Source organism: Ipomoea nil, unplaced genomic scaffold (assembly GCF_001879475.1).
Source record: "Ipomoea nil cultivar Tokyo-kokei standard unplaced genomic scaffold, Asagao_1.1 scaffold2739, whole genome shotgun sequence".
NCBI classification, from domain to species: domain Eukaryota; kingdom Viridiplantae; phylum Streptophyta; class Magnoliopsida; order Solanales; family Convolvulaceae; genus Ipomoea; species Ipomoea nil.
In genome coordinates, this window is record NW_017619167.1 from 5,829 (window position 1) to 18,245 (window position 12,417).

The window sequence follows — 12,417 nt, forward strand, 5'->3', positions numbered from 1 at the left end:
AATCACAAAAAAAAAAAAATTTCCCCTAAATTTATTGCAAATAATAGTATTATTTTTGCGTAAAGAAATTAAAATAAGAGCTCCCGGATGCCCTAGTCGGTTATGCCATAGTTGGGGAGATAACACGGCAAAATTAGAGGGTGTTGATGTGTGAAAATAAGGCCTTGTAGTAATTGGATATAAGTCTCATGTGCTGTCACATCTCATTAAGTGCATCCCTGTCTAAAAATCCTTCACAGAAAATCCGTTACGATCAAATTCAACTGTGACATCATTATCAGTAGTGAATTTTCTTACGGAGACTAGATTTTTAATCAATTTTGGAACATGCAAGACATTATTTAAATTTAAGGGAGGATGAGGAATTGGTCAAAAAGTATTGCCACAACCACTAATTGGAATTGTATCACCACTACCAACAATAATAATTTTATTTTTATTCATATTAGAATAAGATGTAAGGTTACCTCCATTTGAAGTCATGTGAGATGTAGCTCCTGTATCCATGTACCATTGATCATCAGGAGGGGCAATTGAGAAAGTATGCATAGCCTGTTGAATATCAGTTGGTGTATACGAAGATTGGCCCAAATTTGTTGATGCCAAGTGAGCTTGGGATGGTCTTGGTCCAAGTATTGATTGTGAGGCTAGTGGTGGTTGATTTCTTTGCCATTGGGCTGGTGTGGTAGGATATGGACAAGGTGGAGTAGCCCAAGGTTGCCATGGCCCATTCCACATGGGTGGATAAGACCAATTTTGCTAATTAGCGTTCTGCCAGAATGTGTTGTGCGGCTGGTATTGTGTTTGTCGGCCACCACGATTTCCTCTGCCCCTGCCGGGAGATTGGCGACCGCCTCTTCTGTCGCCGCGATTTGTGGAGTGGCTGCCTCGAGAACCAGAGCTACCACCACGGTTAGAGTTGCCACCGCGTGAAACAAAGCCGTTGTTTCTGCCACCGCGACCTCCTCGATTTTCCCCATAATTTCTGGCAGATTGATCATCGGCAGACGCGTGAAGAGCAGTGGGATCGTAGGGGTTAGCAGCCTTTTTCGCCATCGTTGTTTCCTCCAAGATATTCATGGATCGGGCTTTGTAAAAAAAAGGGGAATGGGGTCGTCGTGTCGAATTTGTGTTCCAACGGTAGCACATGCATCAGTTAAACCGGAGACAAGTCGAAGTACTAACCTGTTGTTTGATACAGGAGCGCCAACATTTGATAATTGTTATGCTAGTGTTTTTAGATGCTGGCAGTAGGAAGAGTCATCTGGAAACTTCTCCATCCGAACCGCAGAAAACTCTTGTTCCAGGTAGAGTGCCCTTGAATTTTTATTGTTTGAAAAAATCTCCTCTAGCCTGTTCCACGCGAGTTCAGCGGTAGAATTTCGTTCAATAATGGTATGCAGAAGATCTTCAGAGATTGTGCCGTAAATCCATTGGCGTCAACTCTTGACCAGAGTTCGGGATCCGTATCTTTAAGAGATGGGGAAGAATCCAATTTCGCTGCCTCCTTGGATGGAGGAATGATTTGGTCTAGAACTTTATATGCTTTGGCATGTATTTTGAATAGTTCTGACCAGGTAATATATTGGCCTTTTTCATTATCAAATGTGACCTTGATGAAGGTATTGATATTAGAAACGGTGAGAGCCGGATGAAGTAAAAGAGAGGAGGAAGGAGTAGGTTGAGATTTAGAGGAAGAAGAGTAGTTTTGGCCAATTGTATTGTCTGCCATTGATATGGCTGCCCAGGGAGGAAGAAAATGACGAATAAAGTTTAAAGGATAAAAACCTGGGTTGCTCTAATACCATGTAAGAAATATTATTTTCCCTGAGTTTATTGATTTGCCTTGAGCCTCATATATACAATTATGGGCAACACTTATATTCCTAAATAAGGTACATAATAATACAATTAATCTAAAATATTCTAAGAATAATAATATTTACATATTTATGTAATTTCCATAATCTAATAAATTCAACCATTCAAACAGTTTGATTGCAGTGCAATCACGTACTTGGAAGAATAAGTGCTTGGAAAACTTGAAAATTCACTGATTACATGAGCTTTACAAAACCTTAGAAAAGCTTATGTGCCACTAGTAGCCCAGAGTAAACAACCTTATGTGCCACAGGGCACAATTGTCTTTGAAACCCAATAATAATAAATAAATAAATGTATACAACCTTATGTGCCACCGGGCATCATTGTCCATTGTCCATACAGAACAGACCCTTCAACCACACAAATTATACTCAATGAGTTTCCTTCAAGTTTAACACTGAGAAACCCTTTCTTCTTTGTTGTTTGTGTTGATGAGAACTCACTCACAAGGGGTCTCTTTACCACTGAACTATCACCCACAACTTCACCATTGCCAATCTATTGATACATTAAGTTATTAAGTTATTTGAATCCAATAGAATAAATTTTTTAGTGTACTGGAGATCGAAGAACACAATTCCCTAAATATTATTGTTCAAAATAATAGAATCAATCTTAATACACTTGAAAAAAGCATATTTGTATAATAGAATCAATCTTAATACACTTGAATTTTCAAAAAAAAAATCTTAATACACTTGAGAAAAGCATATTTGTATATTACATAATACTTGAAACCTATTGTAAAATGTGATACATATAAAAGAGGAAAAAGCTACACAATACTTGAACGCTTCTAAGTCATCACTTTATTCTTCAATCCAGCACTATGCCTCAACATCAACCTAATAATAAAAGAAATTAGTTACATATTGAAATAAGATTTTTAAGAAAGATTGAAACTATTAATATGTTATTACCCAATAAAATTGAGAACGATGATCACCACTGCCTGGGTGGAATACTTTCTACAATATGTGAAAATTCAAGGCTGGCGGATCCTCACAAGACCCTGTTCGATTCGTTGATGTGCCAAATTCTGAAAGCGAGGTATTTTCCCAATGCTAGTTTCCTAGGGGCGAACATTGGCCACAACCGTAGCTATCTATGGAGGAGCATTCACGCGGGTCAAGGGTTATTGCGAAGAGGAGCTATTCGGCGGGTGGGAGGCGGTAAAGATACGTTAGTTTGAGGTCAGTTGTGGGTGGCAGATGCAAACAATGGACCTCTGAGTACGCCATGCATAGAAGAACTTCATGATGCTAAGCTGTGCCAATTAAAGACTAGCGAGGCCATGAAAAAAAGCCAGCGAATCACATGGCTCATGTGCTCAGACAAGCTGCTGGTTCCTCTTCTTTCCTTGGGGTGTGGATTACTCACCCACCTGATTGTATTTCGATGTTGATTTAATATATCCCAGTTTCCTTAAAAAAACTATAATATAAAACAGTTAATAAATAAATATAAAAGGAAACTAAAACATGATATAGCATTTTATACTGCAACATTAAAGAAACATAAATTGCATAATCACCAAAAAAGGAAACTAATGTTAATACAATGGGATGCTCCAAATTGTAAAGCCAAGCTCCAAATTGCTCTTCCTCAATCTTCTGTTTTAGTCTTGGTGATGGAGTGCTAGGTTTTGGGCTATATTTATAGGTGATTTAGGAGTGTTTGAGTACATCATGGAGCTGGGAGATTGAGTTTGATTTTAACTAGGAATTAAGCATGCATGTTTTTTAGGATTCTTTTTTTTTATTTTAATCTTAATAATTTAGACGTGCAGTTGAGTTTTAATGGGAGTTTGAAATTTAGTAAATTTAACAGAGAATTAATGGAGAATATAATTTTTTAACAGGAAAAGGAATAATATTATATATATTATAATAACGATAAAATTAACAATACTTATAATATATGTTGCTTCCTATTTCTAGTATTTGTATTGTCATATTATAAAAGTGTTTTAATATTGTCCTATTGTATTACAAATAGGAATTTTGAAATGGAATTATCGTACGAATAGAAAAGTAGGAAAGAATATATTTTATTAGGAATTGTATTACACTATTTTAAAATATTAGAATATGAATTTTAATGTAGAACTATAGTACGAATAGAAAAGTTGGAAAGAATTGATTATCGCGTTTTTCGCTACTTCACTCTTGCTAGGTATAGCGTAAGAGTTGATTGTGTTGGGATGATTTCCGGATTATGCCATTCTCAAGGGATGGCTGCTCGGAGTTACCCCTAAGTTGCTAACGTCAGAAAGTAAAGACATCGGTATTGTTTGACTGCATGTCACGCGCACACAAAAGATAAACGTCATAGTGAACTAGTAAAATGAATGCTAACAAGTGGTAATAAAATGAAAGGTAGATAGGGTTGAATTGCTTAGTGTGGATTAAGATGCTTATAGAATCATTAGACGTAGGGAAAGAGGATGCAAATGCTAAGTCTAGAGAGTGGCTTGTCTCCTTCCGTAAGTTATACTACTAGGACTTGTTTAGGCCTCACCTAAACTTTTCCACAAATACCTTGCCTACAACTCCTTCCCAGCCAAGCCCTGTAGGGTTCCTGAGCTAGGAAATGCCAAGGATGGGAGCTTGGATTGACCTAGCATAGGTCAATCCCTCAAACAACCATAGGAGGTGATCAAGTTCCTCTGATGCAAACAAATCAATCCCCAACAACAAGACATAGAAGCATTGCAATCAATCAATCCCTAATTCAAGAACTAAGTCACAAAAGCATCATCATCACACACTTTCACAATTCAAACCCTAGCTAAGCTAGCCTACAATAGCCATAGAAATCATAAAAGCATTCATAAATGTAAACCTAACCAAGCAAATAGAAATGAAAAGAGTAGAGATAATACCAAACAAATAGATTAGGAAATAAAAGAAGCCTTGCAAGATCTCTTGAATTTGGAGTTTGTCAATCTCTTCCTTCAATGAATCTCCCAAGAAATCCAAGCTTGAATCTATTAATATCTCTCTACAAATTGCTCTCTCTTCAATCTCATAATGCTAAGCTATCGAAGTATTCTAAAAACCTACCAAATGTCCTCTCCAAATCTGATCTAGAATTTCTTATTTATCCCCCCCTTTCAATCCCTTCCGCAGCTCTTCCACGCAGCCTTCAATGCCCGGGCAACGCTCGTTGTTTGGGAACTTATTCCGTCCAACGCGCGTCACAAAGCACGTTGTGATACGAGTTGAACATTCTGGAAATCAGCTCTATTTGTGCCTCTCCACAACGCACGCGGCAACGCGCTTTGTGACCTTCGTAGCTTGGTCTCGGCTTGTATTCTTTTCCCGCTTTCGCTCCGGTTGTGCCACTTTGCCTCGTTAGTTTAAGGCCGAAGCTTACTTAAACACATATAAAACACAAAGTGTGGTGTTAATTTACAGTAAAATGCAAAACATAGCTAATTGGCACGATATTGCTACACAAAGGATTGTTTTTAGCTTAGAATTCACCATAAATGAACCCAAAAAAAGTGTGTCTTTGACACTTATCACAAGTTTCAATCAAACCAATGATCACTTAAGTGTCAAAGATACACCTAACCCCAACTCAATGATAACTTAATTCTTCCAAAGGTCGATCAAGATAAGTGTCACGCAAACGGAGGGGGTGAAGTCCCTCATATCATGTAATAAATATGCTAGTCATGCACCCTTACTAAATCTACTCAAGGAATATACTAAGGAAGCCCCATACTTCTAAAAGATAGGATGAAAACTAAAAAAGGGATACCCTCTCACACCATTCATCAAGCATGCAATCCAAAATTGGTATTCACCTCTTATCTTGCAAAGGCTTATAGCCGAGCCACACTAGTGGGAACGATGTGTACAAACCAACCGACCCCGGCACGGAGCTTCGTGTTTTAACATCGGGGAAACTTTTTGTGGTCCCGACATAAGCGCTGGTTCTCACACACTTCCACCCTTATGCCAAAGACCGACTCCCCATGGAATAGATCTCTCTGTTTTAACCCGAGGAAGTCTTTTGTGATCCCGATATAAGAAATGACTCCCTCTTTTTGCTCTATTTTTTTCTCATCTCCTAAGACATCACCATTGGGACAACCGACTTCACGTAGAGTTCTACGCTTTTTCGAAGACAGTGCAATGGAATTGCCCCAAGTCCTAGCAAGATGGCTTACCTCTTTTCTTATCTCACGAGATGGCCTCAAATCATATGACTGCAAACTCAGGTATGTTACTAAATCTTAAAACAAATATGGTGGTCATTTTTAAATATTCATTGGTGATGGTTCTCACTTAAAAATAGATACTGTTGGGGATGTTCTAGTTTCTGATGGTAAGAATGATTTATTAGTCCGTGATGTCCATCATGTACCCCAACTAAGTCGTAATTTACTCTCTATTTGTCAGTTAATATGACAATATCCTTTTAAATTGTGAATTTACCGATAAGATTTTCTGCACTAAGGAACGAGCAACAAGTCGAGCCATAATAGTGGGTCAACGTAAAGGGGATCTTTTTTTTTTTTTTAATCCAAACCAAAGGAAGCACACTTTTCCAATAGACAAAAGTTAGAGAATGAAGAGCTGTGGCACCAACACCTTGGACATCCGCAAAAATCCACTGTTCAATTATTACGCACTAAGAATTTAATTCATGTTAGTTCAAATAACAAGCTGGACATTGTTTGTGAAAGTTGTCAATTAGACAATCTTAGCAAACTACCTTTTAATTCATCTTCTTCTTCCAGTATTGGTGTTTTTGACAAAATTCATTTTGACATTTAGGTACCAGCCCCTATATGTGATAGTCTTAAGTTAATTTTTTCTTTTTTTATTTAGTAATTTATTAACATTTATAATAATAAGGTTTCGAAAAAAGAGATCTATTTTTTTTTTTAAATTGAAATATCAAGTAAAAAATGTTGCTTTAAGCGTAACACTAATGTTTAGCCTTTTGAATTAAATACATAATGAAAATTGGTGGCCCATTGCAATTTTTGACATGATAAAATGACTAAAGTGATCACATTTATGTTGAACTTTTTTATTAAAATGCTTTTTTTTTTTTTTTAAAGGAGAGGAAGAAGAAGGAGAATGAGTGGTTAGAAAGAAGGGGGAGGAGGAGAATGAGAGGAAGAGGAAGCCAAGGGAGAGGAAAGAAGATTTATATATGGAGTTAATTCCTTTTGAGGTCCTTTGTCTTTGGTGTCAATTTCAAATTTAGTCCCAGACTATCATTTTTGTCATTTAACATCACAGACTATCATTTTTTGGACACTTTTAGTCCTTGTCATGACTTTTCATATTTTTAGTAACGGTTTTTTTTTTTTTTTTTTTTTTTTTTTTTTTTTTTTTTTTTTTTGTCTTTACACATTTTTATTTTGTTATTTTATTTCGGTTTCAACCGGTTTAATTAGTTTAGGGCTTTAGGTAACCTGTGATTTTTTTCTAACTATATTTTTCAAACCGGCTTTTCGTAAATTTCTAAACAATTAAAGCAGTTGAAATTGAAAAAATAACAAAAGAAAAATTTAAAGAGACAAAAATGCACTTACTAAAAATAAGAAAAGTCATGAGACGGACTAAAAGCGTCCAAAAAATAATAGTCTGGGATGTTAAATGACAAAAACGATAGTCTGTGACTAAATTTGAAATTGTCACCAAAGACAAGGGATCTTCAATGGAATTAACTCTTTATATATGATATTAGTTTTAAGAGTTAATTTCATTACGTGAGACCTTTCATTACTAATTTTACTTTCAAAGGAGCATGGAATCCTCAATAAAAAGAGTGTGCTCAAATTTTCATATTGTATAGTAAGTGAGTACGTAAATCATGCATTTCACATCTCTTTATGAATTGGAAAGAGATAATTTACTATATCATTTTGTGATAGTCTTATCTCTTAAGTTAATTATTTCTTTTTTTATTTAATAATTTAGTAACATTTATAATAATAAGGCTTTGAAAAAAGAGATATGTTTTTTTTTTTTAATCAAAATATCAAGTCAAAAATGTTGCTTTAACCGTAACACGAATGTTTAGCATTTTGGATTAAGAACATAATGTAATTTTTTAGCATTTTTTGACATGATAAAATGGCTAAAGTGATCAAATTTATGTTAAACTTTTTATTAAAATACCTTTTTTTTTTTTTTAAAAAAAAAAGGAGAAGAAGAGGAGGAGGAGAAGAGAAGGAGAATGAGGATGAGGAAAGAAGATTTATATATGATATTAGTTTTAAGAGTTAATTCTATTTTTGTCTTAAATTTATAGGTGACAGCCCATTTTTAGTCTATTTTTTTTATTTATTAGAACATGCACATTTAGTCCTAGTGTTATTGTTGCATGACCAATTTTTTTTTTTTTTTTCTAAAGGACTTAATTCATTAAATTAGAAGCAAGCTAAGACAATCAACAAGAAAATGAGGTGGAATGTCAAACCATTCCCTCAACCTAACTCAGAAACGGCTTCCCGAGCACCAATGTGGGCAGCACGATTCGCAGATCGCTTAACACAGGAGAAATTAACACCATGAACACTGGATGACAATTCCTTTACATCAACAATAACTAAACCAAAAGCAGAAATATAAGAGTCTGGATTTAAAGCAAAATAAACTAATGAAAGTCCGTTGGTTCATAAACTAAGCAAAATAAACTAATTGAAAGCAAAATAAACTATAAGAGTCTGGATTGCATCATAAATTTCTTTGGGTTCATTTAGAAGCGATAGAAAAATGGCTTCTGGCGCAAGAAAAATGACTTCTGAAAAATAAGTTATTTTAATTTCCAAAAACATGCATTTTCCTTTCTAATGTTTGATTGCATTATGTAAAATTGTCAATGAATTAATTAACTTAACATTTTAATAAAATAAAAAGAAGAGGGGAGGGGAGGGAGAGCTGAGAAAATAAAATTTGATGGGCATGAGGCAAGAGCTAGGTAGTTTGTTTGTATATAATAGTGGATATCCATAATTGTAGGCATTTGAATCTGAGTAGCGCAATAATGCAAGTATATATATGTGAAGAGGTAGGCAGGACGAAGAACATCGAACATCGAACATCGAACATCGAGAAATAAATAAAAAGAATTAGTCCATTGGAGAAGCTAGATATAAATAAAAGATCGTGTTTCTCCAATGGCGTCAATAACAGTAGCTTATTATTAGTTCTTGTATTATGTTGTTCGTTAGGCAACCAGCGACAGATGGGCCCCTTGGTCCGGCCGTGTCATCCCGTTCTTCCAATTCAAGCCATGGCATCCTTAATCTTGGTCGCTCCGCACTGATGCAGAATCCTAAGTGGTGCAGAAAAGATGATAGGGCCGTGAAGACTGCTGGGCTCATGGCGTTACCTATGATCTCGACACCGCTAAAGTTGTCAAGACACTCAAGGTATATATATAATACTGGCCTGGCCTGGGTACAATTTATTTCATTAATTAATTAATTATATTGTTTTTATGCATGTATGTTTAGTTGAGCCTGAATACATGGTGCTCGTCGGGAGGGCTGTCGAGCACCGGAAAATTGATAAGCACCGGAGGCTACGACAAAGGTTTTCGAGGAATTAGAATCCTGGAACCCTGCGATTTATGCGATTTCAAGGAAGATGTTGGACTTTCTGCAAACAGATGGTAAGCATTATTATTTCAAATTCTGATCTATAATAATTAATTTAATTTAATTTAATTTAATTTACTACGTTGAACTGAACTGGCAGGTATGCTTCTCAACAAGTCTTGGAAAATGGTGATTTTATCGTGGTGGGAGGAAGAAAATCTCACAACTATGAAATTGTCCCGCCAGATCAGCTTAAATTCCCGAACAAACAATTTCCTTCGGCTGCTCGAGGAAACCACCGACGGCTTTCTGAGAATAATTTGTATCCATTTGTGTACCTCCTCCCCGACGGCAATGTCTTCCTCTTCGCCAACGATCGCTCCATTATTTCAACCCTAGAACCGGAAAGACGATTCGGGAGCTTCCTAAGCTGCCAGGGGGTCCCGGAACTACCCGGCCTCGGGGCAATCCGCGCTTCTTCCTCTCAAACTCACCAAAGCGAATGATTTTGTGAAGGCGGAGGTTTTGGTTTGCGGCGGCAATACACACGAAGCCTTCAAGGTCACGGAGCATCCGCCGAGGCAATTTCCGCCGGCGTTAAAGGATTGCGGCAGGATTGTTGCGAATCAGGAAGGGGCCAAGTGGGAAATTGAGGAGATGCCGTCGGGGAGGGTTATGGGAGATATGTTGATTCTCCCCGATGGGAATGTCCTCATAATTAATGGCGCGAAAACCGGACCTCTGGTTGGGACGGGGCGGAGGAACCAAATTTCACTCCGGTGCTTTACAGCCCGGATAAACCGAAAGGGGAAAGGTTTACTGAGTTGACACCAACAAAAATTGCCAGAATGTACCATTCCACTTCTGCGGTTTTGCCCGACGCTAAGATCTTAGTAGCGGGAAGTAACACCCACGATTCCTACGATATGAAAGCCAAATACCCAACCGACATGCGCGTCGAGAAATTCTCGCCGCCGTACTTAGCCCCCGCACTGCAAAAGTTTCGGCCGCAGATCGTGGAGAAGCTTTCCCAAACGGAATTGGTTTATGGAAAGAATTTCAATATCCATTTCAAGCTAGATGATGCGGCGGACATGTCTAGTATTAAGGTTACCATGTATCCGCCGCCTTTCACCACTCACGGGTACTCTGAGGGCCAAAGGATGCTGATTTTGGGACTCACCTCTGTGGCCAAGGATACCATCTCCGCCGTGGCGCCGTCCTCTGGCAAGCTTGCACCACCAGGCTATTACTTGATCTTTGTTGTGCACCGTGGCGTACCCAGCAAGGGATTGTGGGTGCATATTAAATAGAACAGAATAGAAGATACGGGCTCGCTTGTTCAGTGTTGACAGTATTTGGGTGCAATTAGCCTTACATGCTGATTGAGTCATTGAATTATCGTGATTTGTATCTTTTTATAGTGCAGACGAACTACGGTGTGAGGGTGGGGGGTCCCTTAGAGTGGGGAATCCAACCTATAGAATAGAAGACGATGGGCATTGATTTTTTTTTTATTTTTGTAATCTTGTACAGAGTACCATATAATAATATATACAGTACAACATTTTCTATAAGAACTTATGAGCACAGTTCTTAAATTCTTTACATAAATTAATAAATTAAAGAAATTGAAGAGTGGGAGGAAGGTAGAGGTTTGCAGGTTTGAAACATCTCAAAATTATACGTACAATTGTTAAATTTTGTTTCTTATGAAATGGTAATTGTGATTTCTTTCCTCCTATGATAGATTATTAATGCAATCATGAGTGGGTGGAATACTGGAAAATATAGATGTATACTCATGATTATTGTTGTTGGGAGAAGGAGTTTGTGTCACCAACTCTAGTTCTCCCAAATGGAGTCCCAGCCCTTTGCTTTCTCTATCTTCCTCTCTTCTTTCAAACCTTTAATTTCCGGCGGCCTTTTCACCTTAGTGCATGTGAAAAATGATACTAATAAACAAAGTTATAAGTGTAATAACATATATTATCAAATGATAATGTAATTAAAATTTAAATGATCTTGGAGTGTAATTAAAATGATACTTGAACGTGCAAAAAATGAAACTAAACAATAGAACTCATACTATAACGTATATGCAAATGAAATGATACGACGTAGTTTTACTTCATGATGCACATTGCAATGTGGATTATGTGGACCATAGATAAACGTTCATTTTTAGTATAATGTTTGTTTTTAATATGCAAGTTCATTTTTAAATATTATACCAAATAGTGAACGACCTTCAACACAATAAATTAACATTCAATGTATTAAAAATGAACTTTTAGTATATTAAAAATGATCATTATGTAAGTGGATTTGAGTGGGTGATTGTAACACCCGATTTTACCACAACTCCGCTATTATCAAAAGAAATAGGAACCGGATTAAAGTGAATGGAGTTTGGACAGATGATGCTCCTATATGTGAGTATGTGACTGACTTTTTTTTCTTCTTTGTTTGGCAGGGTTCTAAGGGATAACGAGTTGGAGCTTTTGGAGATGGCAGACACTCGTAGAATCTCCCCCCAATCAAGGTAGTAGACAAAAATTCAATGACCCATGTGGGCAAGATCGCAAAAACTCGTAGAATCTCCCAATCAAGCTAGTAGAAAAAAATTCAATGACCCGTGTCGGCCAATAATATTGATGTCACATAACACAATTAAGATCCATATCGTAACATATCTATCTATGTTTTTTTTTTTTTCATATATATGCGATGGTGAACGACGGGAATTGAACCCGCGCATAGTGGATTCACAATCCACCGCCTTAATCCACTTGGCTACATCCGCCCCCAGACTATGTTCTTATTTTTTCATTTTTTTTTTCTAATTACTAATTAGAAATTATTGATGCAATTGGATTATCCATTATTGAAAACTTCTTTCTATACGACATTTTTAATCGTACTTACAGATGGTACAATATCCCCACATATCAAAATTT

The 12,417-nt window shown here is 36.8% G+C and overlaps 1 protein-coding gene and 1 long non-coding RNA gene across 2 annotated transcripts; one reads left to right on the plus strand and one right to left on the minus strand.

Annotated features, from left to right (window-relative positions):
* Positions 1–759: 759 nt before the first annotated feature.
* On the minus strand, positions 760–1,056 carry LOC109156571 (rRNA 2'-O-methyltransferase fibrillarin-like). The gene has a single exon (XM_019304424.1). It carries the CDS (start codon positions 1,054–1,056, stop codon positions 760–762), a length of 297 nt encoding a protein of 98 aa, XP_019159969.1.
* An 8,146-nt stretch (positions 1,057–9,202) lies between these two features.
* On the plus strand, positions 9,203–9,728 carry LOC109156572. Its single transcript, XR_002050053.1, has 3 exons — positions 9,203–9,289; positions 9,374–9,531; positions 9,618–9,728. It is a non-coding gene; the product is annotated as an uncharacterized LOC109156572 (long non-coding RNA).
* The last annotated feature ends 2,689 nt before the right edge of the window (positions 9,729–12,417 follow it).

Coding starts and splice junctions, on each gene's coding strand:
- LOC109156571 (XM_019304424.1), bottom strand. CDS start 1,056: ATGGCGAAAAAGGCTGCTAACCCCTACGATCCCACTGCTCTTCACGCG.